The sequence below is a fragment of the Littorina saxatilis genome, linkage group LG3, assembly GCF_037325665.1.
Source record: "Littorina saxatilis isolate snail1 linkage group LG3, US_GU_Lsax_2.0, whole genome shotgun sequence".
Classification (NCBI taxonomy): domain Eukaryota; kingdom Metazoa; phylum Mollusca; class Gastropoda; order Littorinimorpha; family Littorinidae; genus Littorina; species Littorina saxatilis.
This window is the reverse complement of record NC_090247.1, coordinates 52,066,134-52,086,853: the sequence shown is the minus strand read 5'-3', so window position 1 is coordinate 52,086,853 and position 20,720 is coordinate 52,066,134. Positions and strand designations below refer to the sequence as shown.

General features: G+C 41.5%; 1 protein-coding gene and 1 long non-coding RNA gene across 2 annotated transcripts in view; both read left to right on the top strand.

Annotated features, from left to right (window-relative positions):
• LOC138962616 (epithelial cell-transforming sequence 2 oncogene-like) overlaps positions 1-16,094 on the top strand; it is a gene marked incomplete at its 3' end in the record, with an annotated part of 36,736 nt that extends 20,642 nt beyond the window's left edge. Inside the window, 11 exon segments of the mRNA XM_070334500.1 lie at positions 4,536-4,639; positions 5,355-5,441; positions 9,646-9,838; positions 10,342-10,487; positions 11,015-11,160; positions 11,777-11,845; positions 12,548-12,772; positions 13,216-13,372; positions 14,395-14,460; positions 15,356-15,447; positions 15,922-16,094. Coding sequence (XP_070190601.1) covers positions 4,536-4,639; positions 5,355-5,441; positions 9,646-9,838; positions 10,342-10,487; positions 11,015-11,160; positions 11,777-11,845; positions 12,548-12,772; positions 13,216-13,372; positions 14,395-14,460; positions 15,356-15,447; positions 15,922-16,094 — 1,458 coding nt within the window.
• On the top strand, positions 98-1,925 carry LOC138962629 (uncharacterized). The gene is made up of 2 exons (XR_011454565.1): positions 98-709; positions 1,367-1,925. It is a non-coding gene; the product is annotated as an uncharacterized lncRNA (long non-coding RNA).
• Positions 16,095-20,720: the final 4,626 nt, after the last annotated feature.

The following is a 20,720-nucleotide window of genomic DNA, read 5'->3' as shown; positions in this document are numbered from 1 at the left end:
TGAGTCATCTCATTGAGTGGACTGGGTGGCCGAGTGGTAACGCAGTTGCGCTCGGAAGCGAGAGGTTGCGAGTTCGACCCTGGGTCAGGGCGTTAGCAATTTTCTCCCCCCTTTCCTAACCTAGGTGATGGGTTCAAGTGCTAGTCTTTCAGATGAGACGAAAAACCGAGGTCCCTTCGTGTACACTACATTGGGGTGTGCACGTTAAAGATCCCACGATTGACAAAAGGGTCTTTCCTGGCAAAATTGTATAGGCATAGATAAAAATGTCCACCAAAATACCCGTGTGACTTGGAATAATAGGCCGTGAAAAGTAGGATATGCGCCGAAATGGCTGCGATCTGCTGGCCGATGTGAATGCGTGATGTATTGTGTAAAAACATTCCATCTCACACGGCATAAATAAATCCCTGCGCCTTGAATATGTGCGCGATATAAATGAGCGCTTCTGCTAGGCAAAGAAGGATAACTCTTCGGTACTTCGCCGCTGGGGGCGCGCGAATACCAGGACTCGCTTTTACTTCCGCCTGTCTGCTATCTACGCTTTCGCTTTGGACTCGTTCACTCCACGCTCAGTTCGACACTTCTTACTTTTTTCGCATCAAAACATGTCGAGGCCGTATGGTACCTGGACTTTGTCCGAGTTGAAAGCTGAACTGCGATAGCGGGATGCACGAACTTCGGGTCGGAAAGCAGATTTGGTTGAAAGGTGAGTTCAAAGTTGCTTCAGACTGAAGTTCAGTGATTTCTGTCAAGTGTGTGTCAGTTTGTGATCGCCGAAACTGACTGAGACTGACGTCGGCACGGTTTTGTAGCCTTTATTTTGGGCTTAGTTTGGAGAAAATTACTGCGGAAAAAATTAAAGGTTCTTGTTTAAAATTTAGCCCAGATTACTATGATAGTGGCACTCTTGACTCTTGTGCTGACTGAGTAGGCATGTTTTGAGACGTTCGTGAAATATTCTCCCACTCCACTTCCCACCGATCAGCTGTCATGTTCCCTCCACTGTGTGATAAGACTTAGTTTAAATTAAAATGTAATGCAGATACAGACACGTTGCTACACAAAAAAAATCATAATTAGAATTAAAATTGTGAAAATCAGACTTGTCAACTTAATTACTTAGTTATAGTCATTGAGTCATTGTCATGGCCCAGTGATGCATTGAGAAATTGGTTTTTTTTATTGGGGGGTGAGGGGGGGGGGTGAGGGGGGTTGGACTGTCCCAGAACATAAATAACAGAAGACAATATTTTGAATATTCAGCTATATTTAGTTTATATTTATTAGCTCTACTGCTTGTAGAGTTTACATATGAACATTTAAATATGCACACATTAATTTCATACCCATTGTGTGATTTCAGGTTGGAGTTCTATGGGATGGGCTGAACAAACAACTACATCACTCCCCACATCTACCTGTTCCATTAGTACACATAAAAATACCGGATAAACCCGTTAAAGGAACAGAGAAATTTACAATCACTGAGCCTCACATAAGCCTCAATCACTGAGAGGATATTTGGATAATCAACCACCAGTACATACAAGTACACACCAACAAGGGAAATGAGTAATAGTCATCTATAAATGATTATTCTCAATCGAGAAACAAAATGATAAGGATATGGATTTAAATAGTTGTCCCCTGACGAGGCTACCTTTAAGTTTCCCAAAAAAAACCACTATACAATCACACATTCAAAGAAGTTGTCCAAACAGCTTGAAACTGTAAGTACCATCTTTGGGAGAGGTACTTAGGGATCTCTGGGCTGCCAACTGCATTTGCCGGGTTTCGCAGACTCTTGATTTTTAACCCCTATTCTTTAAATTTAAGAGTTGTTGCAGGTCAGGTTAGTTTCAGTTGTTCATGGTTTACTTGTGTCACTGTGTGATGAATAAAGTGTCATATATATGCCTGAACGAATTGGTGAATGTCTGTGTGTGATGAGAGTGATAAATGAACAAAGAATTGTGCAATGCATGGATGGCATTTTGTGTTTGGGCAGACTTCTGATAATATAATATTTTTTGCAGTTTGCAGCAAAAGATAAAATTATTATCTGAACTTGATCGGTCAATTCAACTTTATCCATTAGCTGTATATGAAATATCAGGAGGATGCATAACACACTGTCAATCATTTTGCAATTGTTTAAAAAAAATTTGAGTTTATGAATTCAGAATCAGATTGCTAAGACTGTGTAGTGCTATTTGGCAGAATATATTAATCTGTGAAGAATCACTTTGATCTTAATTTGAGCATTGAATGAACTACTGTATAGCTAATATCTCCTTGTAATCTTGCAAGAATGAGCACTGAAGATGTACTGATTCATAGAGTAGGCTTAACTCTCACTCACTGATGCATATAAAAAACTAAATAAGCACACGCACAAGACTCAGTATTCACTGCTCACAAAATCAATGCATAAAATAAACTGTACACACAGACAAATGTAAGTGTAAAGTTTCAGTTGATTAATCACTTGTACAGTAATAACCAACAGTTAAACAAAACACACAGACCAGCACAAAAAGTGAACAACAGTGATGTGCACCATTATACAACACTCAGTATATGAAATATATCTTGGCAAACAGATTCAAGCCTGCCATATCACATACTGACTAAACACAGACATTCCAGGTACTATGGCTCTGTGGTGGTGACCACAAACTAAACAGTTCCAGCTAGCAGCAGATATTTGGTCAGTCACAATGGCTCACACCTGCATAGATGAGCACACGCTATAATATATGTGTGACTGTTCACAGTTCAGTGTACACTGAACTGTGAACAGTCACACATATATTATAGCACACTCACACATATAGTGATATACTAAATAACCTCTGCTCATGTCTTTCAGTATTGGCGTTAACCGCTAATTACCGGTATTTTACCGGTTGAAACGAGAAAATACCGGAACAAAATTGGCTGCCGGTATGACCGACGAGGTTGATTTTTAGAACTACCAGGTTTTTTTTTCGCTGGTTAAAAAATAAAATCAGTACTCTGAGTTGGACTCTTACTGGTTCCAACGACCTGCCTACCGTTTTTTTCTGGACTGTTTGCATCATTAAAGTTTGCGTACCTGTTTGAAAAAATACTAGCACCATCACTGGTCTTTACTCAAATCGGATAATGAATTTTGGAATTTACCCATTAGTATCACTAATACATTGATCCACAGCTGCATTCATATAACCAGTGAACAAAAAAGTGCAACAGGGCTTATTTGTGCCCTATGATGTTCAGGTGAATACCACTATCCCAGATGCCTTTAGAAACAGATGTGAAAAAAAAGTTTATGATTTTCTCAAGAAAACACAAATGACTGTAGTATTATGCAGTACTTGTAGAAAGAAAAGTACGCATTCATATCAAGTTAGGACACGTCTACCTCAGTGTGAGCATGCCTGCATAAAACAAAATAGCTTTGGATTTGACTAAAAGAACAAGAACAAACATTATGCATGTTTAGACACGACTGACGTTGTTCCTGAAGTTGCAAAGCGCAAAGCACACAGACAATATGACTGTGGCCTGCTAACCATCCATCGCTTTCTCCTCTCAACATCTTTGGAAAACTTAAATCCCTTTGCTTTATTGCAGTTCACTACACAACACTTGTTCGGCATTCTTCCGCAAAATATTATCTCTGCCGCTGTGTCCCGGTCAGTGACACGACTGTGTTACCCTTCCGCAGCGAAGCGAAATTGCGGGCGCGCCGCTGGAGCACAGGCCTGATTCTCGTGCGCCACCTAGCGGTAAACCCGCAGAAGCGTGTTTCCAGCAGAAGCGCTCATTGCATAAATAAAAAAAATAAAAAATGAAAAAATAAATCCCTGCGCTTAGGACTGTACCCACGGAATACGTGCGATATAAGCCTCATATTGATTGATTGATTGATCTGACTGATATTTTTTCATGATTTATGCAGATAAAAGTATTTTGAGTCATCTCACCGGTATTTTTAAAAATAATTTATGCAGCGAAAGTATGCAAACTGTCGCAGTGGTGACTTACTTTCAGAAGTGCTGTTGGCACTGTATATGTTTTTCAGCAGCTGTATTTGAGTATGTAAAGCAATTTGGACTACATGTACTTATTCACTCTCATTGCTGAAGGACTGCATGGGGGTTAGCTGAAGTGATTTGTCCTTGGCAAGATCGTCATTCTTTGTACTGTGGTACATTCCTTTGTTGATTTTAAACCAAAACAAGTGTTTCTTTGTTTGAATGTTGATCAACTTTAAAGCAGGCAGGTTTAGATTGTTTATCTGTCTTGTTTACTTCTTGATACTAAGATGAAAAGGCGAGGGAGCAAAAGCACTGCAATTTATTTTTGATTATTTGTTAATGTGCTTGAGTAAAAACAAAATAAAACAAAAACAAGGATGGTAGCTTCTTGGAACGTTTAATTCATGACAGTTACAACTGAGCTACAACTCCGTGCTGGAGAGTTGATCTTGCAAACGTTTTGAAGTTTATTGATGGATTGATCAAATGACTGTCTTGCACCCTCAGGCCAGGTGATATTTGACGTGCTGAAGCAGACGGACATACAGGGAGTCCATGACATCACACAGGTGCTAACAGAGGGCCTCAAGTCCCTAGGAGATCAGAAAGATGTAAGTACTTTGACTACCTGTTCATGACATCAGACAATTGTTAACAGAGGGCCTCAAGTCCCTAGGAGATCAGAAAGATGTAAGTACTTTGACTACCTGTGCTCTGTGTAATTCTGTCACATTCAGATGTGATGGGGTGACGCATTAGTCTCCCTTCGCAGCAGCGTCTCTGCACTGACAGAGTTGTCTGCCGGCGAAGGAGCGCTGGCTTTTTATAGTAGCTCGACGTTTCTTGTACGTCACCGGTTAGACACCTGTCAATTGTGTAGAACTGTTTGTGATGGTGTCCGACTGCTGTTATCTCCTGGTATGCTCTTTGGGAACCTTGGCGTACCCATAACAGTTATAGGGCTGTTAAGTTAGCTCTAAAATCTAAATCCTGTTTGACTGGCTTTGCCTCCAGAGGGGATTCTTGTGCTTCGGGCACACGATTACACAGACAAGGAAAAATAGGCAGATGTGTTCCAGTGATCTTTCTTCATGTTTGAGACTGACTGACAGACACATGAGAAAGGGAGAGATAAAGTAAGAGAGGTAACGCATTTGCCTTATTCCTGTCAAAGCTGCCTTAATTCTTTACGTAGAATAGAAGATACCTTCATGTATAAGTTAGCATGCTGGTGCTTATTTAAAAAAAAAAAGTGTTTAAATTGTTTGGTGCCTGCCAAAGAAAATTCAACTTGTGTTTACATGATATTATTCTTTCTTTTCTCAGGTAATCAACCCTGTGGAATTCTTGGGCCGATTCCTACTGCAGAAGTCTAGTTCAGGAGAGCAAAATGGAATGATCTCCAGACAGCCGGTACATTTGCTGTTCTCAGAATGGTTGTTGGGTCCTTGTTTGGCTTAATACAGTGTTCTAGATGGTCGAACGTATAACAAAGACCTGTACGTGTACGTGTAGATATAGCGTCACCCGTGACTCACTTTTTTTTTCAATGTTCCAAATGCATATGTTGTTTTGCTCCCACCAAGACTGCAGATCTTGGCAAACGCGTGACGTAAAAACTAGATTAAATTACATCCTTTACCCAACTCACAAATAGCAATTAACTCTAGTTCAGTGCTGGTAACGCTGTACGCGTCCCCTTGGTAACAAGGAAGGCGCCTCTAAAAAAAAAAAAGAGTGACAGAGACCCGTAAGGGTGTCAAAGCCAGCCCGGAAACGAGGCTCCTTCCGTATGCGCGCGCATACGCCGCCATCTTATCATTCTCATCTCAGCGCCCAACAGGACTGGTCGCTTTACTGTACGCTCCGACTGTTTTCAGTCTTGTTGCTTGGTCTTCTGACTTTGGCTTCTACCCCTTGGTCTGCCGCCTAGCTGGGTCTGCATCCTTGCCGTTATTGGGTGAGAGATTTCTTGTTTTTGTAAACTTTGGCGACATTTTGTCGCATGTTTGTGAACTTATGAAATTTTCTAGAAGAAGAATTTTTTCGTGAGTTTGCTTTACCATGGCGGATAACGTCAAGCCTAAGACTAGTTCGAGACAGGCTTCGGCTACTACTTCTCCTACTGCTAGTTTAGCTTCGTCTAAGTCCTCTTCTAGAAGGGAGAGTGCTGGAAAGGCCGCTTCTTCTCTTTCTGGTTCGGGGATTGATAAATGTCTGAAGGTTGTTGACAAACCTTCGTCCGCCATGTTGTCCGTTGAACAGAGTTAAGCCCTTGGCACCTAGATCTATGCAGGTAGCCAATCATTTGGCTTGGCTAGCAGGGCAGGGGGGGTCAGCATCTTCCCTTCGTGTGCGAAGGTCCGCTATTTCTTCAACGCTACGACAACTGGGTCATAGGATATCTCTTGATGGGGTCGTCTCCAGCGTTATTAAGGGTGCCTCCCTTAAGGCCGCGCGCGAGAAATCTCCGCTCCCTGCCTGGGATTTGTTACTTGTTTTGCGTTACTTGGCTTCTAACGAGTTCGAACCTATTCATACAACCAGCTTGGTTAATCTGACGCGCAAGGCAGTTTTTCTTACTTTGCTTGCTACATCTCGTAGAGGTAGTGAAGTTCATGCCTTTTCCGGCTTAGCTAAGGATATCTCAACCGGTAAAGATGGTTCTATTTCGCTCAAATTCAGGCCAGAATTTTTAGCTAAAAATCAGAAACCGGGCCAAATTTCGCCTGTCATTAACATTCCTGCCTTGAGCAACATTCTTGCTCCTGGAGACCCAGATATCGTTAACTGTCCGGTTAGAACGCTTAGCAGTTACCTGTCTCGAACTCAGTCCATTCGTTCTGAAAGTCAAAAATTGCTTTTCATTTCGCTTAATACGGCAAGGAGTAAAGACATCGCGAAAGTGACTTTAACCAAGTGGGTCTCCACTTTGATCAGGCATGCTTACGCCTGGTGGCATATTCAGTCTGGCGAAGTTAGGGCTGTTCTTCCCCTGACTTCAGCAAGGACTCATGAGGCTAGGGCATGGGCCTCCTCGGTGGCTGTGCTCCGTTCAGGCCGCTTGGCCGAAGTTTTGGAGGCAGCCTATTGGAGATCTGAGGATGTTTTCGTGAACTATTACCTCAGGGACATCTCCTCTCTGCGTCAGGATGGCAGTTTTGCGCTACCTGCCATGGTAGCCGCAGGACAAGTCATTCTTCATTGAATTTTGGTAAGTCCCGCCACCTATAGTAGCAATCTGCTATTTGTGAGTTGGGTAAAGGATGTAATTTAATTTCAAATTTTAGAAATAAATTTTCATTTAATTAATACTTACCCAACTCACAACGTTTATTCCCTCCCACCTCCCCGCTGTGGTTGGTACTGGGGTCTAAAAAAGAGTGAGTTGGGCTTCGTTTCGAATGATAAGATGGCGGCGTATGCGCGCGCATACGGAAGGGGCCTCGTTTCCGGGCTGACTTTGACACCCTTACGGGTCTCTGTCACTCTTTTTTTAGAGGCGCCTTCCTTGTTACCAAGGGGACGCGTACAGCGTTACCAGCGTTAATTGCTATTTGTGAGTTGGGTAAGTATTAATTAAATGAAAATTTATTTCTAAAATTTGAAATTTGATGACGTTACCCGTACTCGTTCCCGTACAGGTCCTGAAAAGTGCTGATCTAGATCTTGCTCATATCTGTAACATTGAGATAAAAAGTGTAGTCAAGTTTGTGTGTGAAATAAGAATCTCAGCTTACGTTAACGTCTTCCTTGATTGAGCCCCAAGTAGACTGAGCGAAGACTTTGCAAAGCCATTTTACCGAAAATTCAGAGCCAAAGCTTTGTGAAGCTGACTTTGGGAAGTCGACTTTGCCCAATTTATTCTGAGTTTTTACCCCTGATACGAATGTGCAAATGAAATACAGTGCGACCCCCTATTAAGACCTCCAAAAATCTTGAAAGAAACGGGAGGGTGTGTCTCTAAATGGAGGTGAAAGAAACGGGAGGGTGTGTCTCTAAATGGAGGTGAAAGAAACGGGAGGGTGTGTCTCTAAATGGAGGTGAAAGAAACGGGAGGGTGTGTCTCTAAATGGAGGTGAAAGAAACGGGAGGGTGTGTCTCTAAATGGAGGTGAAAGAAACGGGAGGGTGTGTCTAAGTGGAGGTGAAGGAAACGGGAGGGTGTGTCTCTAAATGGAGGTAAAAGAAACAGGAGGGTGTGTCTCTAAGTGGAGGTGAAAGAAACGGGAGGGTGTGTCTCTAAATGGAGGTGAAAGAAACGGGAGGGTGTGTCTCTAAGTGGAGGTGAAGGAAACGGGAGGGTGTGTCTCTAAGTGGAGGTGAAAGAAACGGGAGGGTGTGTCTCTAAGTGGAGGTGAAAGAAACGGGAGGGTGTGTCTCTAAGTGGAGGTGAAGGAAACAGGAGGGTGTGTCTCTAAGTGGGGTGAAAGAAACGGGAGGGTGTGTCTCTAAGTGGAGGTGAAAGAAACGGGAGGGTGTGTCTCTAAGTGGAGGTGAAAGAAACGGGAGGGTGTGTCTCTAAATGGAGGTGAAGGAAACGGGAGGGTGTGTCTCTAAGTGGAGGTGAAAGAAACGGGAGAGTGTGTCTCTAAATGGAGGTGAAAGAAATGGGAGGGTGTGTCTCTAAGTGGAGGGGAAAGAAACGGGAGGGTGTGTCTCTAAGTGGAGGTGAAAGAAACGGGAGGGTGTGTCTCTAAGTGGAGGTGAAAGAAACGGGAGGGTGTGTCTCTAAATGGAGGTGAAAGAAACGGGAGGGTGTGTCTCTAAGTGGAGGTGAAAGAAACGGGAGGGTGTGTCTCTAAGTGGAGGTGAAAGAAACGGGAGGGTATGTCTCTAAGTGGAGGTGAAAGAAACGGGAGGGTGTGTCTCTAAGTGGAGGTGAAGGAAACGGGAGGGTGTGTCTCTAAATGGAGGTGAAAGAAACGGGAGGGTGTGTCTCTAAGTGGAGGTGAAAGAAACGGGAGGGTGTGTCTCTAAATGGAGGTAAATTTAGAGAGATTATGAATGTAAAATCTAAACAAGTAAGGGGCCAGGGGAGGTCTTAAGACTTGGGGTGGGGGTTGGTAGGCGGGGGTTTCTAAAAAGGGGGGTTCACTCTACTGTGGATGATATTATTTTCAGTTCTTTAATGATTCTGATGGTGTTTTTCTCTCCCTGACATGATAAACTGGGGGTCTTAAAAGGGGGGTTCCACTGTACTATGAATATTTTTTTGAGTTCTTAATGATTTTGATGGTGTTTTTTTCTCCCTGATATGAATGCGCTAATGAAATACACAACCGCTGTTTTCAAACTTAGCAAAATAAAAAAATCTTGTATTATCTCAAATGTGCAGACACTCCCTGATATGAATGCGCTAATGAAATACACAACCGCTGTTTTCAAAACTAGCAAAATAAAAAAATCTTGTATTATCTCAAAATGTGCAGACACTCCCTGATATGAATGCGCTAATGAAATACACAACCGCTGTTTTCAAACTTAGCAAAATAAAAAAATCTTGTATTATCTCAAATGTGCAGACACTCCCTGATATGAATGCGCTAATGAAATACACAACCGCTGTTTTCAAAACTAGCAAAATAAAAAAATCTTGTATTATCTCAAATGTGTAGACACTGACCTCTGTAACGGAGCATGACGAGGAACAGGACAGCCTGCAAGCCAGCCGGTCAAGCATGTCGTCCAGACGCCAGGCTTCACGTGAGCGATCCAGGGAGGAAGAGGAGGAGGAGGTTGGGGAGGAGGAACATGACCCTGAAGAGGAGGAAGGGGAAGGCAACATGAGAGCTTCTGCTGAAGAAGAAGGTAAGAATGAGTCTTTGTTTGAGAGAGAGAAAGAGAGTGAGAGAGAGAGAGGGAGAGAGAGAGGGAGAGAGAGAGAGAGAGAGAGAGAGAGAGAGAGAGAGAGAGAGAGAGAGAGAGAGAGAGAGAGAGAGAGAGAGAGAGAGAGAGAGAGAGAGAGAGAGAGAGAGAGAGAGAGAGAGAGAGAGAAATAAACTCCATTGAGGGTACACCTGTTATCCCGGACTAAAGTCTCTTACCTCGAGTCTTGCATACTGGCCCTGGCATTCTCATACCTGTGATGAGCTTTGACTTCTGGCCAGGAGAAAGTGTCTGTTCAGTACAGGTATCATTGTTTTAAAGGGATGTGTTGGTTTGATGTAAGAAGACGGTTGTTGATGGACGATGTCTTTCTGGTGTAAATTCTCTATTGGCCTTCATATCATGCCTCAGAATCTGCTGTTGACAGTACAATGTGTCTTAAATCAGTTTGTATTTGTAGTTATTCGAAACCACATTGTCCACAGGGGAGCTGTCCAAGTATGCTGGTGAGGAAAAGGCCACAAAGGAAGAGCGCAATCAGAGGCGACGACAGTTCAAAACCACCACACTGAAAACGCAAGAGCTCAGCTCCAAGTTTGGCACCATGCGAGCGACCAAGACCCAGAGGCTGGTGAGCTGATAGTTATCATGTTTCACCTGCTTAAACTGAGCTGAACATTAGGAATAAATCTATGTTATGATTATTTTTATTTATTTATTTATTTAAACATATTAGTTTACTGATAAAGTTTGTTGATTTAAAAATGTACACATTTGACTGAGAAAAGAAAAGACCTATGAAGAAGGTTTGCTCCAAGCCACACACACACAAAAAAATTTAAAATTGTAGTAGCAAACCTGCATGCAACTGAGGTTAAAAAAAACAAAAAATAAAAGTTTCACCTGCTTAGAGATATAGTTGAATCAAAAATTGCTAAAAAATGTGTCAGCATTATGTTGGGGAAAAAGCATGCACATACTGATTTTATGTTCAGCATCCTTTTGTTTTTAAAGGGAAAACTCATTTTTAAATTATTTTGTTCACCTTTTCTTTTTTATTCAAAGGTCTCAAATATATTTCCACCAAAACAAACAAAAAACACAAAACAACAACAGTTTAAAATGTGATTCACTGTTTTTGTCTTTTGTGCCTCACAGACCCCAGGTCAGTACACAGACCACCCCGAAAAACGAACGCCGATCGCTTTTGAGATCCAGGCCAGCGAACAGGAGTACATGAGAACACTGCAGGCCATCAGAGATGTCTACCTCAAACCCCTCAAGTCAGCGCTGGCTTCAAACAGGTGAGAGTAATGAAGTCGACTTTTTTGGATTCTACAATTATACATTTTTATGTCAAATAACAAGGAGAAGTTAGCGTTAAAAGTACAATCAACAGCAACTTAGAGCTATGCACAGAACCTAGTATCTGAAGTCCAGGCAAAAGAAAAGACATTTTTTTGATGACAAGGCCAAAAACATGATATTCAATAGTTTGGTTCCTTTTTGTGTGGATTGAATTTTTGTTTGTTTTGAGGGGGGGAGGGGGGGGGGGGGGGGGGGAGTTCTTGGGTCAGGAGAAAAAGAAAGGGTAGGTCAGGAAATCGGACACATTGATATGAATGTCCAAGTTACGTGCCAGGAGACTGGTTCCACGTAGCTATCATGTCATGGTGTCTACATTTACACTGCTTACTCCTCTTGGTTTTGTCATTTGCTCTCTGGTCACATTTGATTGAGATTCTTTACTGCATTCTGGACAGTTATTAAGAATAGCACTTAATTCTCATTATGATGACAACCTATGAAGAAAAACTAGACTTGTACACAATTGTCGAGTATCGGGAGTCTAATTGTCATGATAAGGGCACACTTTGTATGCATAACTTGATAGCTAAGTTGTGTTCTTTCTGCTTCCAGGGCAGTGATTGGCGGTCAAGACATCCAGGTCATCTTCACAGACATCATGAACATCTTCAAACTCAGCCGGTAAGAGCAGTCTCGCACGATATTTCCAGATATTGCTTTTCTTAAGAGTGATGTTTTTCTTGATATATATATGTGTAATGGATGTTTTTGATCATGACATTTGTTTAGCAAGAGTACTGCTGTCCAGGTTCTTCCCTTCCCTCTAGCACCCCTTCTCGACCTCACCCACTCCAAACAATGACTATGCTAATGATTGTGCAGAAAGGATATTTACTAACAGACACAAAACCAGGCTTCCATTGAAAGCAATGACTCGGGCATAGTAGCCCATTAAAAAAGCCAAAAGGTGCAACCATCATATCAAATTTGTAAAATTCAAGAAACTGCTGACTAAAACGATCTTTGTTCAAGCCCCAAACAATACCTCTGTCCAATAGATCTACATTTTTTGCTTCGTTCTTCTTGTACCGTAATGTTTGGATAAGGTGGCGCTGCCTGCTATAGGATGCCTCCACGGTTTGTTCATAGAGCCAAAAAGTTTTGTTCACACACAAGGCACTACCGGGTGTAATGCACATACAGTTGAACCCCCAATTTAAGACTCCCCCCCCTTTTCAGACCTTGTTTTCTCAGACTTTATGTTCATCACCTCTGTAAATGTACCCCCATTTTAAGACTCCCCCCCCCTTTTCAGACCTGATTTTTTAGACTTTAAAGGGAGGTTCCACTGTATCTAATCAGAGGAGTTCATTTTTCCTTCAGGGAGCTGGCAGAAGATGTACAGAATCGCCTGGAGGACTGGGACCCCCAGCACACGTGTCTGGGCGACATCTTCGTCAAGTTCTGCGCCAAGATGAGGGTGTACACCAACTTCACCAACAACTACGAGGTCATTCTGCGCAGCATCGAGCGCTGCAAGCAGCAGTCACCGACCTTCCGCGCTTTCCTCGAGCGCCACGAGCGAGTGCCAGAGACCAAAATGCTGACGTAAATACTTTGTACTTAAAAATATTTTCATGTAATTATTAATGATTTGATTTACCAAATCATTCATACTCATGCAGATTTAAGTTGTCTTTGTTGACTCTTACCAAAGTTTAGTATTGAGAACCAAATGATCATCATACCGACATCGTCGTGGAATTTGGCATAGCTCGTCATAAACAGCTTTTCAGAAGGACAAAACTAATTATTTTTATCATGAAATAGTGTTTTTAATGCTCCTGGTATGGATACAAAGCTAAAAGAATGTTAAATCATGCATTTTCAATCATATTTCAGAGAATATTTCTCATTGAGAATGATTTAGTACTTAGTCTAAAGCACAAAAACATCAAAATCGCAAAGAATCGAGTTGCTCCAAAATTCCAAGACGACGTTGTTATGTCCCTTTTGCTGCACGATGACATGTTTGTTGCCTGTCATTCCAGGTTACAGGAGATGCTGTTGCTTGCCGTGAGACGAATCGGTGAATATGTGAACTTGCTGAACTGGTTTGAGTTCCACACCCCTCGCACTCACGCTGATCGCCAGGATCTCTGCAGCGCCATTGCCACACTCACCGAGTTGAATAGCGGCATGAAGGAGGTAAGGAAATGAAAATAGTGGGGATATCATTTGGAAGGATTTGCATGCAAAGTTTTAGGGAGATCTGTTCAGTATTTTTCTTGGAATTAGTCTGCACACTCGCACACACAGGCACGCACGCGTTTGAATACTGGGATGATGGAGGTAAGAAAATAAAGCAAGTCCGGTGAAGCAATATCAAAACATTTGGTCAATCTGTCGCCACAGTGCTGCCTCAAAATTTGCGAAAAGCCGGATATAACGTCATCAAAGACATTTATTGGATAAAAAAAGAAAAAAAGTGGGGATATCATCTGGAAAAATTTGTATCCAAAGCTTCATAACAATCTGTCCAGTATTTTTTTTGGAATCGCTTTTCACACACACACGCACACACATACATCACCATCGTCTTTATTCCTGGTCTATTTGAAAACCTTTTGTCAAAATATCAAATCAGTGACAACAACAGCAATAACAAAAGTTGGCAAGCACGAACAGAAGCTCAGGGTTTCCTTCGACTTCTGTGTCGTGCTTTTGCTGAGCTCAGTGCTTTATGAAAGGGTGATTTTTGTTGTGGTCAGTTTATACATTCACATTGTGTGTGTGTGTGTGTGTGTGTGTGTGTGTGTGTGTGTGTGTGTGTGTGTGTGTGTGTGTGTGTGTGTGTGTGTGTGTGTGTGTGTGTGTGTGTGTGTGTGTGTGTGTGTGTGTATGTGTATGTGTGTGTGTGTGTGTGTGAGTGATGCCATGGAACGCATGTAAACATGCTGATCAGGATTGATAAAATACTAAATGTCAAGAGCACCATATCCATTCATATTTGGAATCTAGTGAATGTGGAAATCACAGCGACTTTATTTTAAATTAAGAGATTGTTTTTGTCCTCCAGAGTGATGGCTGTTTCATTTCCCCCGAGGTGGTTATGAAAATAATGGAAAATACAAACATGTTACTTCTTCTTCTTCTGCGTTCGATGTTGCACAAACATGTTACAAAACCTATCAAACATTGAGATGACAATTAAATGCATTTCATTTCAGTGTCGTACCCGGATGGAGAGAGAGAGGGAACTGGTACAGCTGACCAGAAGAATCATCAGCTGTCCGGTAAGTTTGCTGTTTCTCTGGACATTGTACATGCATGCCTGTATTTTTTTTCCCAGTGTTTTTGTTTTCTGTCTGTCTCATCTGTTTTTTGTTCTTGCTGACATATTAAACATGTGTCAGGGATGTTGCCACAAATTTATACCTGTTGGACAAATGTCCTGAGCTCTTTGGCATCAATAGGACATTTGACTGCTTTCAGACATTTTAATGGGACATTATAATTGTGTGCAAAACACAAAATTATCATGTGCAAACACACATATCAGTATATACACCAACAGTGTGTGCGTATATTGTTTTATTACATTTGTTTCAAACAGGACACACACAAAAAAGAAACAAGCTAAAAAACGACCAAAAACTTCAGCACTATCACGAAAAGAAAATTATCAAATCTCGCGCTGTCTGAAGGAATGGAGTTCTTATCGGACCATGACCGGGCTCAGTTGAAAACGATAGGACATCTGACCGCAATGCGGCTATGTGAATCGGACATTTGAGCCTTTTAATCGGTCTATGTCCGATGTCCGACGCCTAACGACATCCCTGATGTATGACAAAGGTGGTACTACATATCATCGTCGTCCTAGAATTTTGGCGTAAGTCGATTCTTGGTGATTTTAAAGTAAATCCTTCTCCATGGGAAATTTTCTCTAAAATACGATGGACAATACATGATTTAACATTCTTTTTATCTTTCTGTCCATACCAGGTACAAATATAAACACTATTTCATAATAAAAATAATCAGGTTTGGCCTTCTGCTGAAAAGCTGTCTGATATGAGTTACCCCAAAATTCTGTGACATTCTGCGCTTTTGAATGTACGACCAGTTAGCAAGGTGATACTTAGGATTCATGCACCTGATGTGGCATTTTTTTCTGACTTTTTACAGGCTTTATTGGAAGCCAACCGCTATCTTGTCAAGCGCCTGGATGTCGCGCATCTACGACCCCCGCAGGCTGATGCTGTTGCTATGGAACTCAGGTAGGCTGTCATTTATGTTGGAGTATTTTGCCTTCTCTTCTTTTATGTGAAATCAGTAGAGACAAAACAGAGGAAACACAACCACACTATTAACACAGAAACCAAGCACAACTGAGTCAAAGTGTAGTGTTGTTGCAATAGGCCACCAGAGTGACAGCATTTGATTAAAAACTCTAATAAATGTACATTTACCAACGGTTTTAAGATTGAAAGCTTTAATTGCAAAACCTGTTAATTATTTTACCAAACACCAGGCTGCCCCTGGTTTACCACGGAATTGCTCATGGGGATTCTCATGGAATCCAATAAATGAAATTTCATTATAAAATCCAGACAATACATTAAGCTTTTGGGGGGGGGGCTGTTCCACCCTAACGCTGACAATTGCCAGGCAATTCGCTGCGCAGCGCCAAAAGTTCTGCATTCCCCTTCTGGACACAAATAACAATTCTTCCCTTGTTCTGCTTCCTGCAGGGTTTTCCAAAGGATAGCCACGCTAGGCCTGTATCTGTTCAACGATGCCCTTGTGATCACCAAACGGACGTCCAAACACTTCCCCTTCAGCCGGGCGGTGGAGTACACGTACAGGTTCGAATCCTCCGTCTCCCTCAGCTCTCTGCAGGTTCTCGACATGCCTGACTCAAAGTGTAAGTTCATGTATACACATATGTATAAATACATACAGTGGAACCCCCCTTTTAAGACCCCCCAAAATCTATAAAAAAATCGGGTCTTAAAATGGAGTATTAAAATTGAGGTAAATTTACAGAGATTATGGGGGTCCTGATTTGGTCTATATGGTCCGCTGGACCCAAAAAGCAACAACTAACTAACTAACTAACGGAGATTATGAAAATGTGAACAAGCAAGGTCTTAGAAGGGACAACGTCTAACACTTTCTACCCCACCTATGTTGACTCATTTTTTTGTAGCCGAGACCAGCTGTGCTGCAGCAGGTCACTCAGAATTATAGTAACTGTGTGAAAACTGTGTATCGGCACGCTGAAATGCAGGCGTTAGATCAACGTTACAGAAAGCGACTGAAGTGACTGCATGTGTGTACGGATATTACCCGTACCAGGGCAGATAGAGTCATATGAGTGGGTACGGATATATCCGTACCTGGGAGACAATGAGTTAAATTGGGGGGACTTGAAAGGGGGGTTCCAATGTATATATATGAGTTGTTCTTTAGTACTGGTGACAGAAAGGGGGAAAAAGTGGTCAAAATTCAAATCTCCAGATTTGTTTTTGAAATATAGCTTTTCATAAAGCAGAAATAATGTAGTATCTGATGTACATAAGAACAAATCACTGGTTCACATGGTTCTTACATAATCTAACTTTTAAAGCTGGTTCTTGTGTGTCTGTGTGTATGTTTGTATGATGACGATAGGACCCGAAACGGCTACATAGACTGAGACAGGAATTGCAGAGAATGTTCTTTGCCACTTGAGTCGTGTCATAGGGTACTTTTGCAACAGCAAATTTGAAAGGATTCTTCAAAAAACCGCGGAAAACATTATATACCCTGTGAGCTATCGAGGATCCTCCCCGTCTGGGCTGTCGAAACATGGTCTTGTTGAAAGACGTTTTCAAATGGTTAACGGGGAGATACACTCGAAGCACATTTAGCGAAGTTATGTTGCCAAATCATCAAAGATCAACATTTCTATACACGGATCGATGCACACAGTCGAAATAGATGTGACTTTCACACGACCGAAGACTACTTACTAGCAGACTAGCAGACGACAAGATCTAAATATTTAGATCAGTGAGAGCAATCCGTTGAAGAACAGTTACTCCGCTTATTCGTCTTCAGTTAAGCTTATTTCCCCTGCCATAAGTTTCCTTGCAGATCTGCAGCCGCGTAGTGAAATGAACTAGTGTCATCGGAAGATTCTTCTCAGTCAATGATCAAGGCACAGTAAGTTCTATGCTGACAAAAGTCACTTTAGGAAAACACGACCATTGACTTCATTTATGAGCCCAAAGGTAACAATATCGACAAGAATGTACGCATTTGACATTAAATGAAACATTCATAGACAGTTTCCAACTCACCAGATCTGCCAAAGAGCCTTCATTCGTGAAAAACGATGATTTTAATCCGACAGGTATCGGAAACAATCTCTTGGTAACCTGCGTTTCTCCTTCCGAAGCGACGTGACGGCGCCACATTTGTTTGTTTATGGCTGTTTATCGCGAAACAACACAGTTGAAATTTGTGTGTAAAATATCATAAATGTGTGGCGTGTTATCTCCGAATCAGTTTGTTATCTGCGTTTCGATGGTAATTCAGTTAGCGTGGAGTTACTTTGAATCGAAGGCGAAGGTAACCTGCGTTGCATGTGGGACGGCGTGAGCAAATTTGATTGCAATATTTTATACAGGAAGTAAATTTCAATGATTCTGGCTCAGTCTTGTAGATCTGTTATGCAGTGTTTTGGTAGTGTATCTGCTTTTCTACTATGAAGCTCATTTGGAGTGATACGCTGATCGAAGTGGGGTACCCTATGTGGGTTATCAGCCGTATGCAGATTACGCCTCAGAACACTCTTGCATTTCACAAAGACAACAATAATTTGCAACATTTCAAGAACTGCATCAGTTTTATTAGATACTATTTCAACAAAAACAGCACAAACACGACTATTATCAAGAACACAGAACGGGAGGTAAGTCTTCAAAGACGCACCAAGTGTGCGTTCCCGTTTTTGGACGCCATTTTTGCTAGCATTTTCACAGTAAATCTTAATATTTCCATATCTATTGAATGATTTTGGTATTTTCTTTGATTGTGCCGATTCTCCTATCTCTCTGGCATGTACTGGGTGCTTTGTGACCAGTTTCTCCCCTAGACTGTATTGAAAAATACGTCCGTGTGAGCTGACCCCCACTTGTCACCAGTAGCAAAGAACAACTCATATATGTATATTTGAATTGGCATTGGTCATCTCAATTTTTGTTTCTCAATTTTATTTGTTTTAGTGTTTTATCTCACTATCTGAAGTGACTCGGAGAACACACTTTATTCAATTACATCCCCAAGCATTCACTTGAATCAGCTAAAAATTAAAAATTCCCAATTTATTTAATTTTAATTTTATTTATTTTAGGTTTGTTTGTTTTGTTTGTTTGTTGTTGATTTACTAACTATTTATAAATGTTATTTTTACTCCTTTGTCCTTTTCCCCATTCTGTGTATTTGCATGATTATATTCAAGCAGAAGAATTTTGAAACATGAGAAATAAGGAAGAATAAAAAACCTCGACGTGCAGGTACAATTATTCAGCAGCCGCTGAAATGAATACAGCGGGGAGTTATTTATGTGGGCCATTTGTGCTTGCTTCAAGGGAGACAAGGCAGTAAAATGTAAGATGTGTTCCACTGAATGAGCAAAGGGCTTACTTCCCTTTGATCAAGGATGTGCACACACAGTTCGTCAACATTTCCGTGTTTTTGTGGTCTCTTTCCCAGGAAGCCAATGCATAGTCCCTCCATAGGAGCCTAAATTGATGACGTCACTGCAATAAAGTCTGTGGACTCCATAAAGTCTCTTATTTCTAATGCATGGACCGCGCATAGAGCCTTATGTCGGCCATAAAGTTATAGCAGGCCCCTCCTTCCAATAAGAGTTATGAAACCCGCTATTGGAGCGTTTAAAATGGCGGCTGCTTTCATGCCGATTCAGGATGAGAAGGAATTTGAGAAGCAACCGGATCTTTCTTGACCGCCTACATCCACTGAATCGTTACGACGACGTGGAACTGTACAGAAAATTCCGCTTTCGTCGGCAGGACATTCTTGCAATCACGGATGAACTGTAAGAGCAACTCGAACTGCCGAATCGAAAGGGTGCATTGCCGCCGAATTTGCGGGTTATCTTGACTTTGGGTCAGTTTTTACGCGTGCGGATCTTTTCAAGATGTGTGTGGCGAACTGATCGCGGTACATAAGTAATAATGATAATAATAATAATAATAATAATACGGAAATTTATAACATCAAACACAGCATGCAGAACCAGCAAGAGAGTGACTTATACCTTTATGGCGAGGGTACCGGAATGGATATAGTTTCCAAACCACGAAAGCCAAGTTTTATCAGGAGACGGGCTTTCCAAACTGTCTGCGGCAAATGGTGTACAACTGACCCGCCGCGAAGCATCACAAAGCTTGACGCATGCGCAGAGACACAGGATGACGGGGAATCCCTTCCACTATCTACGTGTTAAAAATAGAGCCGCTCTTAGCTATGGCAGGCACTATTTCACCTCATGCATGCGGACCGCTGAGTTCTATAGTGCGTTTCATAGCTATGCGCTCCACAGCGCTATGAAATCCTAAAAGTATGGAGGGGCTATACATTCGGCCCCTGTCCTTTTTACGTTTAGTCAAGTTTTGACTAAATGTTTTAACGTAGAGGGGGGAATCGAGACGAGGGTGTGGTGTGTGTCTGTCTGTCTGTGCGTGTGTGTGTGTAGAGCGATTCAGACTAAACTACTGGACCAATCTTTATGAAATTTTACATGAGAGTTCCTGGGAATGATATCCCCGGACGTTTTTTTCTTTTTTTCGATAAATGTCTTTGATGACGTCATATCCGGCTTTTTGTAAAAGTTGAGGCGGCACTGTCACACCCTCATTTTTCAATCAAATTGATTGAAATTTTGGCCAAGCAATCTTCGACGAAGGCCGGACTTCGGTATTGCATTTCAGCTTGGTGGCTTAAAAATTAATTAATGACTTTGGTCATTAAAAATCTGAAAATTGTAAAAAAAAAAAATTTTTTATAAAACGATCCAAATTTACGTTCATCTTATTCTTTATCATGTTCTGATTCCAAAAACATATAAATATGTTATATTTGGATTAAAAACAAGCTCTGAAAATTAAAAATATAAAAATTATGATCAAAATTAAATTTCCGAAATCGATTTAAAAACTATTTCATCTTATTCCTTGTCGGTTCCTGATTCCAAAAACATATAGATATGATATGTTTGGATTAAAAACACGCTCAGAAACTTAAAACGAAGAGAGGTACAGTAAAGCGTGCTATGAAGCACAGCGCAACCGCTACCGCGCCAAACAGGCTCGTCACTTTCACTGCCTTTTGCACTAGCGGCGGACTACGTTCAGTTTCATTCTGTGAGTTCCACAGCTTGGCTAAATGTAGTAATTTTGCCTTACGCGACTTGTTTACATTTAGTCAAGTCTTTAAAATTAATATTAAAAGTCCTACGGTTTTAAGCCATTAAGGACTT